The 18,536-nt window shown below is 36.6% G+C and overlaps 1 protein-coding gene across 1 annotated transcript in view; it reads right to left on the bottom strand.

Annotated features, from left to right (window-relative positions):
* The window catches only part of AMN1 (antagonist of mitotic exit network 1 homolog), a 35,030-nt gene that overhangs the window by 9,728 nt on the left and 6,766 nt on the right, over nucleotides 1–18,536 (bottom strand). Inside the window, exons 2-6 of the mRNA XM_007452179.1 lie at nucleotides 15,843–15,975; nucleotides 11,948–12,092; nucleotides 9,589–9,806; nucleotides 8,840–8,896; nucleotides 3,658–3,769 (exon numbers count right to left, since the gene is read on the bottom strand). Coding sequence (XP_007452241.1) covers nucleotides 3,658–3,769; nucleotides 8,840–8,896; nucleotides 9,589–9,806; nucleotides 11,948–12,092; nucleotides 15,843–15,959 — 649 coding nt within the window. The 5' untranslated portion in view covers nucleotides 15,960–15,975. The remainder of the gene's footprint in view (nucleotides 1–3,657; nucleotides 3,770–8,839; nucleotides 8,897–9,588; nucleotides 9,807–11,947; nucleotides 12,093–15,842; nucleotides 15,976–18,536) is intronic.

Raw genomic sequence — 18,536 nt, forward strand, 5'->3', positions numbered from 1 at the left:
GTTTCCAGTGATCTCAGTAATTATATAATTTATCACAAAAGCCTTCTGCTTTAAAAATCAGACTAATGACTGCAACATATTTTCCAGACTTCAAAATTCCTATTTGTTAGTCATTTCTATATTGATACAGGCACCTTTAAGCGTTTTATTATTGGCCTTGTTGTACTCAAATTTTAAGTTTTTGGTTGTACCTTCTAAAGATTTCATTACCTATAGGGTCTTTGATGATTGTTTTAAGCAGTTTGTCTAAGGATAAGTTCTTCTGGTTGACTGTGTGTATAGTTTGTCTTCACTTTTATTAAAAGTAGAGGGAAAATGCCAAATTAACTATTTCCAAATTGTAACCAGAAAGATACTCAAGATAAAATTAGCAAAGGCTGAGTTTATAATATGTTATGTAGCCAAGTTATCCTGAGACAAATAGAACATTAAAACATTAACTATTGGGATTCCCTGGTGGCGCAGTGGTTGAGAGTCCGCCTGCCGATGCAGGGGACACGGGTTCGTGCCCCGGTCCGGGAAGATCCCACGTGCCACAGAGCGGCTGGGCCCGTAAGCCATGGCTGCTGAGCCTGCGCGTCTGGAGCCTGTGCTCCGCAACGGGAGAGGCCACAACAGTGAGAGGCCCGCGTACTGCAAAAAAAAAAACAAAAACCCAAAAAACACTAACTATTTCAGCTAAGGTTCCAGGACTAGAGGTACCAGCTACTCTCTCATTCCAAAATGAGATACCAGACTTGTACATGATTTGCAAATGCTTGGCTGAAAACTCATTTTGGAATCCATGGTGCCTCATCCATTCAAAGATATAAAAGTGTTAAAGTGGGAAGTGATGGAAAACTGGAAATTGAAGAAAGGATTTCTTTGAAGACAGTTATGATTTGAGTGGTAGAAAGAGGGTTGCAGGTGCTTACTCTTGCCTTCAAGCCTAGTGAGAGGGGGCTCTAAGGAGATCAGTTGGAGAATCTGATTTGTCCCTTGGAGCTTGGGAGACATTACACTAATATCAGACCTGAGAAAACTAAAAAGCAAAAGGCTATGGTAAGAGTCCATGTGGCTCAAGAGAGGACTGAAGTTGGGAAATAACCTGCACTCTTACTGTCTAAAGTATTGTATTTCCTGTGGACAGATGTGGACTGGCATGGGTTGCCTTGTAGTTTGCTCATGAAAGCAACTTGGATGGTCTAGGAAACCTCAACAGAAAGAGACTGAAGGTGTACCACAAGCTGCCTGGGCGCAGAGGAAGAAAATGCTAGCTACTAGCCAGAAGAGACACATTTGCTTGAATCAAGAGAACTGTAGATGTAGGAGATATATGCAGTGATGAGGCCTCCCCTCAGGGTCCAGGGTGGAAAGTGGACCCTGAAGATCAGAAGTGCCCCACTTCTGAGAGAGCACGGATCAGGATCAGCTCCCCACAGGCCCTCAGTGCTGCTGCTAGATCACAGCCATAGTAGTCAAGTTAGACTTTCCTTTCCCATCCCTTCCCTTCTGCTCACTGCAGTCCCACCCTGTACTGACATTGGTGGGGTCAGAAACCATGGTGGGCAAGCTGGGAAAGGAAGAAGAGAAGCGCGAGGTGGTAAAACTGAGAAACTAACAACATCCCCTTACCCACAGCAGCCTTTCCACCTACAGCAAACTTGAGCTGACTGGAGGAGCAAAAAGCTTTAATTTGAACTTGTTTGGAGTATTACATGGGTCTAAGACGTTTTAATTGCTGAAATGAGAGGGTTTCAGTGATATAAAATGACAAGACTTTTAACTATCTGAGAATGATAAGAAAAGTCAGTGGCACATGTTGGAGATTTTCATTTGGCTTTGGGAAATATTAGGCCCTTTAGAGCAAACCTGTAATTAATATAGTGTGAGGAAAATGGAGTCACTTTGTGAGTACCACTTTCTTGTTCAATGTATTGATTAAATGTACATATAGCTCAGTGAGTAGATTTACATACTTTTAGTTGGTATTCTGAAAAGACCTATTATCAAAAATTGCTTATTACATTTCACATACTGTGGTCTCCCCCACCTTACAATAATAGCCTACTTGTTAGAATATAATTTTCTGCCTTGTTTGATGACCAGAGAGCCTCTGCCTGCCTTCTCATAACCACCAGAATTCCCCATACTCAGTCACATGAATTTTTCTAGTTCTAAATTATTTTCTTAAAATTATGATTACTGATTTTTAATAGGTAAAATCATTCACATGATACAAAATTCAAAAGGACAAACGGGTATATGGTGAAAGCTTTTTCCTAGTCTTGTTTCTCCACAACCTTCCCTAGAGGTACCCACTGGTAACAGTTTCTAATGTCACTTTTGGCTTTAGTGTTCTGAGAGATGTCTGCCTAAAATAAGATTTAGTCTTCATTATATATGTCACTGATAACCAAATACAACCCATTACAGGCTTAGTTTAGATTGGCAGTCCAAACACAAGAAAAACCAGAAGATGTCAAAAGTACTTCTAGGGCTTCCCTAGTGGCACAGTGGTTGACAGTCCACTGCCTGCTGATGCAGGGGACACGGGTTCGTGCCCTGGTCTGGGAGGATCCCATATGCCGTGGAGCGGCTGGGCCCGTGAGCCATGGCCGCTGAGCCTGCGCGTCCGGAGCCTGTGCTCCGCAACGGGAGAGGCCACAACAGTGAGAGGCCCGCGTACCGCATAAACAAAACAAAAACAAAAACAAACAAACAAAAAGGACTTCTAGGATAGTACTATTAGACTGTAATTAGGTAAAAGAGCTGGAAGGGCTGGGCATAAGTACTGACTCACACATAAGATCCTGGTTATATTGTGGTATGGGACCCACTGTAGGGGTGATGTGAAAGGAGTATTATGGCTCTTATACAAGCCAAAAGGGCTGTGACTACTTTAGTGAAGTACCACATTAGCCAAATGATTCTGAATCTCAATGGCTACAGCTTGATGAGATTACAGTTAACAGGTCATTTATGGGGCTTCCCTGGTGGCGCAGTGGTTAAGAATCTGCCTGCCAATGCAGGGGACATGGGTTTGGTTCCTGGTCCAGGAAGATCCCATGTGCTGTGGAGCAAGTTAGCCCGTGCACCACAACTGCTGAGCCCGCAAGCCACAACCACTGAAGCCTGTGTGCCTAGAGCCTGTGCTCCACAACAAGAGAAGTCACCACAATGAGAAGCCCACACACTGCAATCAAGAGTAGCCCCCGCTCGCCACAACTAAAGAAAGCCCGTGCACATCTACAAAGACCCAACACAAACATACATACATAAATAAATAAAATTGGAAAAAAAATGCAGGTCATATAGCATATTTGAAAGATGTAATATTATAAACTTGACTTCATAAAGCATAATGTTTAATATCATGACCACTACCACTGCCACCATCCTCCTCCTCAAGGCAGTTAACATTTACTGAGCATTTGCCATCACCACCATCACCATCATCATCATGACTTAACATTTACTGAGCCCTCACTATGTGCTAGGCACCATATCAAGTGTTGTCAGATAATCATCATGACCAAGTTTATGAGGTAGATACTGTCATTATACCCACTTAATGTGAGGAAACTGAATAATGGAATGGGTTAAGTAATTTACTCAAGGTCACACAGTTATTAAAAGGTGAAACCAAGATTTGAACCCAAGCAGCCTCATACTAACCTGTTACCAGGGGGCATCCATGGAAGAGTAATATACATATCTGAGGACAGCAAGTAAGGACAGCTTCTACAGCCTCATCAGTCAGATTCACACAATATCCCATATGAATCTCCTATTTAAAAATAAAGAAAGTATAATCAAAAAAAAAAAATAGGACAATAATAACAGTGTGAAAAAGCTTGGGAAATGCTGTACTCTGATAACAAAAATCCCAAATATCTACTTGCAAGAAAAACTCCATAGAAAGGACCAGTGAAAATCTGTAGTAATTTGGAAGGTATAGCACCTTTAAGAGTTAAATGCCCAACCACTTTATAAGGCAATTTGGCAGTATCTATTAAAACTGACAGTAAGTATGCCCCAGAACCCAGCAATTCCAACTGCAGATGTCCACTATATATAGAGAGAAACTCTTGTACATGTGCGTAAGGAAACAACTTATAAATACGCCAATTGCAATATTATCTGTAATAGTAAAGAAGTGGAGACTGGGTAAATAAATGGTGGTTCATTAATATATTGTAATAAGATAAAACAGTTACAATGAAAAATATCTATTTGTATTAATAGACATAAATCTTAAACATAATGTTAGTTCAGACACTTTAGAAAACAGTATGGTAGCATCTTATAAAGCTAAACATGTACTTAACTATATGACCCAGCAATTTCATTCTAGGTATTTACCCCCTCAAAATGAAACCATATGTCTACACAAAGACTTGTATGCAAATGTCCATAGCAGTATTTATAATAGTCCAAAATTGGAACAACCTGGATGTCCATCAAATGGTGAATGTATGAACAAACTGTGTCATATTCCAGACTATGGAATACTACTCAGAAAAAAAAAGGAATGAAATATTAACACATGCAACAACATGGGTGAATCTCAGAAACATTATGCCAAGTGAAAGAAGTAAAAGAAAAAAGTAAACCAAAAGACAATTTACTGCATGATTCCATTCATACAAAAGTATAGAAAAGGCAAAACTATACTGACAAAATCAGTGGTTGCTTGGGAGAGGGCCACAGCAGGGCACTAACTGCAAAGGGATGGGAGATAACCTCTTAGGGTGATGGAAATATTCTATACTTAACTGTGGTCGTGGTTACAAGGCTGTATAACAATTACCAAAATTCACCACACTGTACACTTAAAATAGGTGAGTTTTATTGTATGTAAATTAAACCTCAATAAAGCTTGAAAAAATTTTAAAACATAATTTTGAATAAAAAAGCAAATTGTAAAACAACACACACACTATGAAACTATTATGTACTATTTAAAAACATATAAAACAATACAATATCTTATTTATGGATATATATACACATACACACACATATGCATAGCGAGAGAGATGAAGCATCCAAATACGGAAGGAAAGATACACAGAAGAGTGGTTACCTCTGAAGGAAGAAAGGGGGAATAAATAAGGGGAGGGAGCTTTAGATGTAACATATAATAATTTTTTAAAAAAGAACTGGAACAAATGCAGAAAATGTTAAAATTCAAGTGGTTGGTCCACAGGTCTCTGTTATATTACTTTCTATACTTTTTCATATATTTGAAACGTTATCTCTCTTTTGTTTAATGTTCTAATTCAGAACGCTTTTGCATTGCTGGTGAGAATGTAAAAGGGTACAGTTGCTATGGAAACAGTATGGCAGTTTCTCAAACAATTATACATAGAATTAGCATGTGATCTAGCTATTTCACTTCTAGGGATGCACCCAAAAGAATTGAAAGCAGGGACCCAAACAGATATCTGTACACCTATGTTCATAGCAGCAGTATTCACAATGGCCAAAAGGTGGAAACATATCAATGGATGAATGGGTTAAAAAAAAAAATGTGATTATAATGGGCAAATTCATAAATACAGAAGATAGAACAGAGGTTGCCAGAGGCTGGGGGAGAAGATAATGGGGAGTTATTGTTTAAAGGGTAAGGAGTTTCAATTTGGGATGATGAAAAAGTTCTGGAGATAGTTAATGGTGATGGCTGCACAATGATGTGAATGTACTTAATTCCACTGAACTGTACACTAAAAATGGTTAAAATAGCAATTTTTATGTATATTTGCTCACATTAAAAACATTTAACAATTCTGGAAACAAGATTCATGTGGTAATTGATATGTATACTTATGGTAATATCAACTTTTCAGGAGAAAAGAAATACTATGTTGGTGTACATATTATAATTAATCATATCTTAGAAATAAAGGAAACTTGAATATATTGAAAACTCATAAAAATTGAGGCAGAAAGCATTGTATATTATACATTGGCAAAGGCATCCTATGATATGAATTGGCAAAGGCTACAGACAATGAAATACAACTGAGAACAAGAGATGGAAGGAACAGTGTTCAAGTCAGGTTTCATTTAAAATATATTAAGGCATTAAAAAAAAGAAAATATTCAACTCTGGCAAATTGGGGTCCTAGCAAAAACTGTGAATTCACAACATAACCTTTATGGGAAACAATTCAGCAATATGAATTTGGGACCATTAAAAAAAGGATTCATACCTATTGATCCACTTGTTTCATTTTGGAGAGTTCATTATAGCAATGGAAGAAAAAAGTGATAAGTCCCAACATATGAATATTTCCAGTAGCTAAAAGCTGTAAATAATCTGAATTACCAACATTAGAAAAATGATTAAAGGAAAGTGATACATAACATGGACAGATTTTGTTCTCTGATATGCCAGTGCCTAGAATATAGCAGATGCTCAATAAATATTTAATAAATGAATAATTTTATACAGCAAATTAAACTTTTAATCATGAAGATTACAGCAAACTATAAAATGACTGTAATATGAAGTTAAGAATATGATAACATTTATTAGGTGCTACCATATGTCTGGAACTGCAGTCAAACCTGGGGATAAAATGACAACAAAGTGATGAATAAAATGGTCCATGCTCACTGAGAACTCAGATCATCAGAGATTTCAGAGGCAATCCTGACATTCAACAAACGCTGTAGCATACGTTTGTACTAAATGTCAATCTTTAGGAGAGGTCCTTATTTATTTTCAAATTATAAACTATTTAGCAACATTGGTAATTTAATTTTCCAGAACTGAACAAATTAAAAGCAACAGATTAAAACAGGGTATCTAATAAATAGCAGGCATACATGTTACCCAAAAGAGAAGAATCAGTTAAAAAGATGAAGACATTTGTATTTCAGTTTCAGTCAGAAATTGTGGTCAGAAAGATGCTATGAGCCAAAGGTTAAAATATATTCCTTTAAGGAAGGAATTAAGTTCTAACAAATTTCAGAAAGATTTCCATTAAAATGTTTTGGCACTTAACAGAAATAAGCTTTGGAAAACTGAAAAGGTGAAAAATTCAGTGACAATACAATGACCAACACATTGGTTACTGGATTTTTTCCTAAGTCTGCTTAGGTTGGTGCTCCTAATTTTATAAAGCTGAAGTAAATATGTAGGTATATTTCCTACCACTGCATAACAACTAATTTCCTGGTGGTTTTATTAGGAAGTGATAAACTAGGTTAACTGTTTGAGAACTTTGTTAAAAATGATGGTGACTAACACACCACTGTAAAGCAACTATACTCCAATAAAGATGTTAAAAAAAAATGATGGTGATTATAGGATAATGTAAAAATTGAATAACCTAATGAATATAAGGCAGTAGCATGGAGGCTAGAATGTAGTAAGTGCTCAACAAATGTTAGTATTTAAACAGTAAAAATTATGGCAGTTATTGTCCCTACAGTTAGAATGCAATTTGGAATTTGGAACTTCATATTTTAAAGAAAGGAATTTCTTAATTAAAAGATTTGTAAAAATATATATGCTATTTTATATACACACATACACATACATACATAAATACAAGCAGAATGCAAATATATAAATATCACCAAAAAAACTATTTGAGCATTAAATCAAGCAGAAATATTTTGGCAAAAACATTGCACCACCATTCTATTATAATAGTGATTACTAACTTTTATAATTCATTTATAGCCAGCTTACTTCCAAAAAGGATTTGATGTGATTTATTGTTGAAAAGCACAGCTATATTAATTATGAGTAAAAACAAAATAAAACACTGTAAACTGAAAAAGGAAAAAACCAAAATCTTGGGACAAAAGTCTTCTTCATATTTAGAAATAGGTTACAGGTATCACATCAGTCATTGGATCAAAGGCTGAACACTAATTTAAGATCTTTTTAAACAGCTGCACAGTGTGGCTTCTGGAGAGGAAGAACCTTTTCTCTATCCTCTTATGTTTGTCTTTGGAAGCCTTCGAATTAAACTGACAATAAGATTAGCAAGAGAAAAGATGAAGTTTATTCACAAGATCACAAAGAAAGTGGCTCAAAGAAATGGCTAGAATTTAGAGTATATACCATCTTGATAGGGGAAGGGGAGGGGGAGAAAGGACACTCAGAAAAACAGGTGACTTTTTAGGGAAGACAAAATGACCTTTAGGAGAATAGATGGGACTTAACGATAATCTTGTGACAATGTTTATTTAATGCAATCTGTCATCTGACTTCCCAATGTATGGGAAGCCTACCTTAAAGGGGGTTTGAGGCAGTTGAATTCTTTTGGAATGGTCTGCTTTTAGGCAGATGGGGGAAAGTGGGGTTTAAGACAAAGTCTTTTTTTTTTTTTAACCCTTGTTGTTTCTCAGACATCTTCAGATCAAAATAATTTTTATGCCACAGTGGTATAGTCTGGATCCCTTCATGGATTCAGAAAAAGATGATGGCAAGAGAATAAATATGATGTCAAGAAAAATACACTGGCAAGAGAGTAAGTAGTCCTGGTAAAAATATCAGCCAGACATGAAAATTCTAAAGAATGTCATTTTACATTGATAAATTTTCAGTATTTTCATCCATAATAAGACTATCTTTAAATGTATTAGAAGCTAAAATTTCTGGAGAATAAGAACTTTTATTGGAAACAAAATGGGTTTTATTATAAAGTATACTTTATCTCCTAACTTTAACCAGTTTTTCTTCACTCTGGGAATAAAGGGGTAGAGGCAAAAAAAAAAGTCCATGTTAATACCTAATTGAGAATAAGGCACTGGTTGTCTTCTAGGTTTAAAAAAGAATTTCTGAGGATAATGTGAATTCAGATAATCATCATCTTTACAGGTATTTTAAAATTACCTCTAATTTCTTGGCACAAGGTCCACTAACAAGCGCAACCACACCACTGTCAGATACCTGAGCAAAGGAAAAAAGGAACATAGCACGTAAATGGAGATGATGGAAGCAAACTTTTATAAAAATTATTAATTATTTAGATATAGTTTTATTTCCTCCCGTTTGGCAAAAGTGTCTTAGCCACACATACCTTCCACCCTTACTGAAAATAATTGGGGGGGGGTGTGTGTGCCAAATTATACTGTAATTATTTAACTATCAAAGCATGAAGCCAACAATTTTAGTGGACTTCCCTGGTGGCGCCAGTGGTTAAGAATCCGCCTGCCAATGCAGGGGACACGGGTTGAACCCTGGTCCGGGAAGATCCCACATGTTGCGGAGCAACTAAGCCTGTGCACCACAACTACTGAGCCTACGCTCTAGAGCCCGCAAGCCACAACTACTGAAGCCCACACACCACAACTAGTGAAGCCCGCACACCTTAGAGCCCATGCTCCACAACAACAGAAGCCACCGCAATGAGAAGCCCATTCACTGCAACGAAGAGTAGCCCTCACTCTCCGCAATTAGAGAAAGCCCGCTCGCAGCAACGAAGACCCAATGTAGCCAAAAATAAATAAATAAATACATAAACAAATAAATAAAAAAAAATTTAGCAACAACAAAAAGAATTAATTATGTTCTGATAAGTTATGGAAATACTCTGGGCAAATACATACAGTCTCTACCTTTCAAGTCTGTATTTCATTTACCTGAGTAGCTGAAAAATCAACACACTGCAAAAACGGGCAGTTTTCTCCTAATGCCTGCAAGGACACATCAGTAATACCTAAGCAGCCACCTAAATCAATGATCTTTAGCAGCCGGCAATTGAGTGCAAGAGCAAGGACTCCTTCATCAGTGAGATTGCAGCATCTTTTCAAAGAAGCTTCGTGCAGGTAAGAACAAGATGAAGCCACAGCTTTTATTCCTGAGGGAAAACATAATTCTGTATCAATGAGCTATATATGTTTATATATGAGAAATGTGACTGATTTTCATTTCATCACCAGTACTGATAAAGTAGTGCATGTGGGGATATACTTTATTTCCAGTGATGTTGTCATTATTTAAAACTCTTTTGGAATGTTTCAAGAATTCTCTACATAATCTGTAGTATATTCTTCAGAATATCTGCAATTAATGACAAGACTTGTTTATGATTAGACTTGCTTTTAGGAAATAGCCAAAAGTCATTCAGAACCAAAACAGGTAATTAAATAGTAGATGATTCTCCTTTTTGTTAAAAGTTTTAAATGAAGTTAATTTTCTCGTGGACTCTGAAAAGAAATCAAAAGTTAAATGGCCCAAATGTCTTAAGTAATAGTTTTCATGCTTATCCTTAGGAATCATACCTGTATCTCTGTGTTCTCTCTTCCCTCTTTGATTCTGCCCTTTGCTACCAACATGCACCTTCTTTGTTAGCCTGGACCAATCTTACATTTTATCAAGGGTCAAGAAAACAGAAGCCCTTAAATCCAATTCAACTGATGTAAAAGCACTTTGGTGACAGGTATGTGATAATGTGCCACATAAATAGAAATGTACTTCAGGAATCCTGGGCCCTTTAGTCATGGACAAACATTATAGCACTGTTAAAAGACACTTTCATGGGCAAAATACACAAAAGCGAAGATGGTAAATTCGTGTGTAGGTCATTTTTATTGTTTTCCACATCTTAAGAAAGAACTCTTATTCATTAGTGTCCAGCATGAAAGTTCTTTTTAGTGAGTCAATATTTGTGTAAACATTTTAAAACTTATGCTTCTTTGCAGTATTATGAATATCCTAACTTGCTAACCAAGCTGATTGTAAAATAGAGCCAACTACCCACAAGATTTTTCAGAAACCTAGGTAACCAAATAACTCTTTCTTTCTTATACTGAAGAAAAAGATAAAAATCCTCTATTGAAAAAAATGGTAAAAATCCATTAATTCATGTAACAGTCACACTGAAAAATGCAGTGCGTCTGGCTATAAAAAACTGTAACTGGAGAGGCCCGCATACTGCAAAAAAACAAAAACAAAAACAATAAAAACTGTAACTGGACAAGGCCGGTACCAAGTTCAGCTGCTTGCTGCTCGAAAGGCCAATACTCCAGAGACAACTATTGGTGGAAAAGGAAAAGTTTGCTGCATTCAGGAGGCCAGCAACCTGGGAAGCTGGTGGACTACTGTCCTAAGACCATCTCCAAGTTGCCAGATGGGAGACAAAGGTTTTATAGGCAGTGTGAGGGAGGGAGCTGCAGGGTACATGAGCAGTTTGTACACAGTTTTCAGATTGCTTGGCATCAAGGTGAAGTTTCAAGCAACACCAATCTTCTGGTTTCAACCAGTCTGGGGTCTACGTGCTGATGGTCAGCAGTTTTCATCTCGTGGGGATATGCTTCCTGTAAAAACAACTTAGGAGTGTGTGTTAGACCTTTATATCTTTCAGGGAACTGGGAGCTTGGTGATTTTGCTACTTGACTGGCTTATTAAATTGTTGCCACCTTCCAGGCCAATGTCCTTGAAGTTGGTATCTGGAATTAAGCAAGCAGGATTAGCTCTTTCCTAGTCAATCAGTCATTGTCTAATATAGTTTTATGGCAGCAGAAGTGGAAAATATATGATTAGTTTTGTGCTGTTCAAAATGGGGCAGCTTATGCTCTGGCTACAAAACTATGCAGTGAACAGGCTGATAGGAGAGTGCCTAGTAAATTTAATCTGATGATGATTTAACTTTCTGTTGTAATATTACAAGAAAGCCTTAACAAAGTATGAACTGGTCATTTCTTGTTTCACTATACTAGGTAAAATATTTAAAATATAGAGGTATCTATCCATGTTTATTTTAAATATGTTTAAACTTCAAGGTAGTGACTTAGTGTATTTCCCAACTTTCAGCACTGATTATAAGCAAGAATTCTAATTTGGATTCTTTAGCTTAGTTTGAATATTTTATTGATAAATATAGTTCCTATTTCTTTGACATACTTATACTCTCTTTTAACATATTTTCCCCTTCTCTGCTCCAAAATTATGCCAGATGGTGAATAGTACTCAACCAATTCATTGTGTTAATAAACATACCTTTTGAAGTTATGGAAATTCTGTTTTCTTTTGAGGAATTTAAAATTAATTTCTTCAATTTTCTGCAGTTACATAGGTGCAGGAGAGCAGTATCTGAAATATCACAGCTTCGTAGATCTAGAGTTTGGACTTCAGGATGTAAAATCTATAATAAATACATGATTTTGAGAAATTAATATTTCCTATAAATATAAATGTTTATTCCATATTCAGTGTTTTGATGGTCATAAAAGACAAACAGCAGGTGGAAAATACAGCAAAGAATACAGAAACATATCTGTGTGAAGACAGATACATAGAGCAGGAAAAAACCAACCTACTTCCAACTAGAGGTGCAGCTTCTAGTGTCCCCAAAGTCTTACTGGGACACAGAGCACTGTTGAGACAGCTGGTACAGAGTAAGGACCCACTAGACCTGCAAGCAGAACCAAGGTGGTGGGGGGAGCTTATCCTCTTCCAGTGGTTCCTATTATTAGAGATTCTAACTCTGTGTCTTTGCTCAGCAAGTACGAGTCTTTAGGCACTTATATACCAAATGCTTATCTAGAATGTTTACCTCCTTCATTTTTATTTTTGGGAGCTAGTACAAACAAACCCAGTATTACTGAATGTTTACTTGAGGGCAGCAAATAGCAGATCAATTTCAGAGCATTCTGAGCTCTTTTTCTGGGGATATTTTCCTTCTCTTTTGCTTTATTTTTATGAAAATAGAAATGGCTTATAATTTTCTGAACATGAAAGTAATGTACTGTTATTGTAAAACATTCAGACAGCACAGAAAAATTATAGAAATGATACAAGTAACTATTTCTATTTATTGAGCACTTACCAGGAAGGGTACTAAGTGTGTTATATAAAATACGTCATTTAATATTCTCTCTCTTTCTCTCTCTCTCTTACATACACATACACACACACATACACACACACACCACCCTAAGAGACTGGTCATTGCTATTTTATAAATGAGAAAATTGAGTCACCCAGAGCTTAAGTAGCAACACAAAGTACACAGCTAAAAAAGGAGCAGAGCTAGGATTGGAAGCCAGGTCTTCCTAATTCCAAAGGCCATGCGTTTAACTAGTTATAGCTAAAATTACCCATAATATCAACACCCAGTGACAAACATAATATTAGTTTTGATGTTTTTTGAGTTTTTAAAAAAACATTTGAAGAAAAATGGGATCAGATCACATTTATTTATAAATGGGCACTTTTTATAAAAATAATTAATTGTGGTTGCATACTATTTCATTTTATGCATGCACCGTAACTTATTAAATGCATTCTACACTGGCAAACACTTAAGTTGAATATTCAGACTGATTTTAAGAGGCAATATAGTACAGTGTATAAGAACATGTACTCTGGAGGCAGGCTGCCTGAGTTCCAACCCTGTGATTGTGATCAAGCTCTGCTTTCTTTTTGTGCCTCACTATCCTCATTAAGATGAGGATGATATTTGTGAGAAATAAAGGTACCTTGCTTATAATATATGCTATATATAACCGTTAGCTATTTTATTATTACGAAAATGTTATGGTGAGCATTCTTGTGTGCTTTTTAAATTATTATTTTCTTGAGATTAACAACAGTAAATGGTAATTATGTGAGGTGATGGAGATGTTAACTAACCTACCGTGGTAACCATTTCATAATATATAAGTGTATCAAGTCATCACGTGTGTTGTACATCTTAAACTTACACAAGGTTATATGTCACTTATATCTCAATAAAGCTGGAAAAAAAATAACAAGTGAAAATTTTGAGTCAATGGTAAGCAAATTTTTAGGACTTTTGATAGAATGCCAAACTGTCCTCCTAAAAGGTTTTTTAAAATCATTTTACACTCTCACAGCAGGGGATAAAAGTGATTGCTCCCCACACTATTGCCAGCACCAGGTATTACTATTTTTCAAGTCTCTGCTAAACTGAAAGACAAACTGTGACTTTGATTACTAATAAGGTTAAATATTCTTTTACGTATTATTGGTGATTTATATTTTTTCCTTGAAGTATTTCCTGATTCTTCTGTTTTATTATTTGTTTGTTTTGATTTTTCTTAGTGGTTTGCAGGCATGATTTACATTGGCAAGATAAAAAAAAATAGAATTTCACACATACTGCAAATATTTTTCCTAGTTTGTTACTTTATTTTTTTCTTCTTGCCATAAAGAAGTTTATATTTTTATATATTTAAATCTATCAATCTTTTTCTTCTTGTTTTCTAACTTGGTGTCATGTTTAAAAAGGCCTTCTCCCGGGCTTCCCTGGTGGCGCAGTGCTTGAGAGTCCGCCTGCCGATGCAGGAGACGCGGGTTCGTGCCCCGTTTCGGGAAGATCCCACATGCCGCGGAGCGGCTGGGCCCGTGAGCCATGGCCGCTGAGCCTGCGCGTCCGGAGCCTGTGCTCCGCAAATGGGAGAGGCCACAACAGTGAGAGGCCCGCATAACGCAAGAAAAAAAAAAAAAAAAAAAAGGCCTTCTCCACCCAGAGACTATAAAAAGATTTAGGAAATTTTTCAAAAAGAGCCATCCCCAGATGTGTGCAACTTTTAAAAAAATGTTAGATCTGGTCTTTTAAATAATTTCATAAGCAGGACTTTCATAAGGATGGGGATTATACGGAAACACCAAGGGAAATAATGCTTTTGATTTTTCTATCTCATTTACCCCCTCAGCCCTTTTTTATTCAGGTAAAATTAGGTTTAAATGAATGTTCAGGATTGTCATAAAACAAAAATTTAAGTCACTGAAATACAGGTTAAAGGGATGTGGGGAAGTGAAGAAAACCACGCTTTCTGTAGCGTCAATGTTTCATCTGTGAGCCACACATACATTATATACATCCACAGAACCATCAACAATAAGAACTGGACTCTACCTCCAAAGAGAAAAGCAGACTACAACACTAAAATGTCTATGTTCAAATGCAAGCTAACAGGAAGAAAATAAAGCATTAAAGGCACATCAAGTTAATGTAGAGAAAACACTATGGCACACTGAAGCACAATTCCAATGTGAAGTCACCACTGTAGACATATGGGGAGTGCTACCATCAGAGCTTGCTTCCTTTTGATCACAGGCTTTGGGCAGAATATGTAGTAAAGTCAGCAATAAGTAGTTCCAGTCTCTGTAGGCAGTGAGTGATGATAGCTGCAAATCCATTTTACAGTTAAGACAACTGTGGTTCAATGTCAGAAAGAGTAGAAAGGCTAGAATTTTAATTCAGGTTGGAGGCCTTTACTATACTTATTCCCTTACAGAATATTTAATTTTAGCTTAGTTAGTGAAGGGGAGTAAGTATAAATTAGCCGGAGTGAGGTACCCAAGAAGAATGAGAAGAATTTAGAAGAATGATTTTTAACTGACTGCTAACCATGAATGGACAAAGTCAATAGGCTACGATCATTTTTTAAATGGAATAAGACATACTAGAATAAAATAGAAAATATCCAAGTGTACTGTACAGAGTACTGTTACACATAGGTGTGGCTTGTGTGCTAGCGTCACAATGTAACATATATATTTCTTACTGTGGGTCTTTTTTTTGCCATTTGTTTATTCACCCTGCATTTTAATTTTTTTCCAGCTTTATTAAGGTGTACTCAATCAAAAAGTTTAAACTTCTTGAAAATATGGAGTTCATGGACGCTGGTACCATGAAGACAAGAGAAACACCTGAAAGAACAGTGGGAGAAGATTTTTTAGAAACTATTACACATGGACGTTCTGGTTATCTGGAGAAAAAAAGAACCCCAACACTTTATTATATTTTAAAATTATTACTAATCCTACTATAAACCACTGTTCCAAAAATCTGAAACCACAGCTAAACAGTAAAATATAATAGCCTGCTTTACAGGCTATACATGCTCTTTGTATATGCTCTTACCTCACTTATATTCGAATCTGTTATCTGCCCCTGCACGCTCATTATTTTGATCAGTCTATCTTTTATGTTGGGTGGCAAAGGCTTAATGTCTGTGATATATCTAGAAATATTCTTCATGAAGCACCAAAGGCATCTGAAATACAAATACAATATAGTAAATTACACTGTACAGGTACTGATTCCTAATTTTTTTTTTAAAATAGATCTTTATTGGAGAATAATTGCTTCACAATACTGTGTTAGTTTCTGTTGTACACCAAAGTGAATCAGCCATATGCATACACATGTCCCCACATCCCCTCCCTCCTGAGCCTCCCTCCCATCCTCCCTATCCCACCCCTCTAGGTCATCGCAAAGTACCGAGATGATCTCCCTGTGCTATGCAGCTGCTTCCCACTAGCTAACTGTTTTACATTTGGTAGTGTATATATGTCGATGCTACTCTCACTTCGTCCCAGCTTCCCCCTCCCATCCTGTGTCCTCAAGTCCACTCTCTATGTCTACATCTTTATTCCTGCCCTGAAACTAGGTTCATCAGTACCATTTTTTTTTTTTTTAGATTCCATATATATGCGTTAGCATATGGTATCTGTTTTTCTCTTTCTGACTTACTTCACTCTGTATGACAGACTCTAGGTCCATCCACCTCACTACAAATAACTCAATTTCGTTTCTTTTTATGACTGAGTAATACTCCATTGTGTATATGTGCCACATCCTCTTTATGATAATTCATCTGTCGATGGACATTTAGGTTGGTTCCATGTCCTGGCTATTGTAAATAGTGCTGCAATGAACACTGTGGTACATGTCTCTTATTGAATTATAGGTTTCTCAGGTTATATGCCCAATAGTGGGATTGCTGGGTCATATGGTAGTTCTATTTTGAGTTTTTTAAGGAACCTCCAAATGCTATTTGTTAGTGCTCAGTCCTTTCATAAACAGGGTGTACATTTTATATGAATATTTACAACTTAAGCTTGGTAAGATGCAAAAGCCTAGTCTGTGCTCAGTTATGTTATGCAAGTTTCTTTTCCTCTACAACTTTTTCTCAGCGTACCTCATTTACTAAAATGCATTCTGATGACAAGATATTTTTCTTAAGTCAGTCTCTCCAATTCCTAAGACACAGTTTCCACCAAGTTTTTAGTCACATATTTCTAAGTAAACATTAAATTAGGGCCTACAAATTGACAAATTTTATTTGTTAATCCAACAATCTTGCTTTCACTATTTTTCTTAAAAATTATGCAGGTATTAGAATCACTCAAGAAAGAACTGTAACCACAAAGATTCCACAAATAGTACAAATCACAGAGATAATAAACTTAGTGCATATGCACAGAGTTATCAAAGCAGGCAACAACCGAGACCTATGTGACCAACATACCTCATACGTGGCCTGAGATTCCAACTATCCGAGACACTCATATGTTAAACAAATAATACAAACCTTATTTAATTTCTGCCTAAAAATACTCCCTCATATATACACTTTTACATTCATGAATAAATATGATCATACACTTGGATTTTTTCAGTGCAATCTTTATTTTTTCTTCTTTTGGTTGCCTCTGCCTTTCCCTCTCCTTTCCTTCCCCCTTCCATTATTTAGTTCCTCACCCTATTCCATGTATGTTCCCTCTTATTTTTTCTCTGTGCTTGTACACACATACATTTACTCACACATGTATGTATGTACTCAAACATACATTTAAAGGGTTAGGTTGGGGGTGGGGAGAGATCACTGTTTCCTAGAATGGCATCACTGTATACTCACTTTTCTACACCCTCTTTCATTCAATAATACCTTAGGAAATTCTTTAAAGCATCAAGTGTGGTTTTAACTCTCCTTTAATGCTGATATAATATTTCACAGTGTGGATGACTTTAGTCATCCCCTATTGATGAGAATTCCACTGTTTCTAGGATATGTTAACATATGGTGTCAGATTGTTTTCTTCATATTTCCATCAGCAGTGTTGGAGGGTTCCCTTTCCTCTACATTCCTAAGCAGCAGGTATTATTGTTCATTTTATTTATTTTTCCATTATGTCCATTTCCCAATCTCATCCCCCACCACTCCAGGAAACCATTCTAATGTCTAATACGTATCCTTTTGTTGTATGTACCCTCTTAACATGATTGTTATATGGATATATTTCTAATTTATGTATGTGGTATTTGTCATAGATTTGCTTAATCTTTCACTCAGCAGTGTTTTTTTTGTTTTGTTTTGTTTTTTTGTTATTTATTTATTATTTATTTTTGGCTGCGTTGGGTCTTCATTGCTGTGCGTGGGCTTTCTCTAGTTGCAGCGAGTGGGGGCTACTCTTCGTTGTGGTGCATACATTTCTCATTGTGGTGGCTTCTCTTGTTGCAGAGCACAGGCTCTAGGTGCATGGGCTTCAGTAGTTGTGGCTCACGGGCTTAGTTGCTCTGTGGCATGTGGGATCTTCCCGGACCAGGGCTCGAACCCGTGTCCCCTGCATTGGCAGGTGGATTCTTAACCACTGCCCCACCAGGGAAATCCCTTAGCACTGTTTTAAAGATCTACTTACTCTTAAATGTTGGAAGATCGTGAAGAGTGGTATCTCATTACTTTAATTTGTATTTCTTTAATTACTAGTAAATTTAATATCTTTTCATAAACATGCTGGCTATCTAGATTTTCTTTTCTCAGGATTGTCTATT

The sequence above is a fragment of the Lipotes vexillifer genome, unplaced genomic scaffold (genome assembly GCF_000442215.2).
Source record: "Lipotes vexillifer unplaced genomic scaffold, Lipotes_vexillifer_v1.1 scaffold1, whole genome shotgun sequence".
Lineage (NCBI taxonomy): Eukaryota > Metazoa > Chordata > Mammalia > Artiodactyla > Lipotidae > Lipotes > Lipotes vexillifer.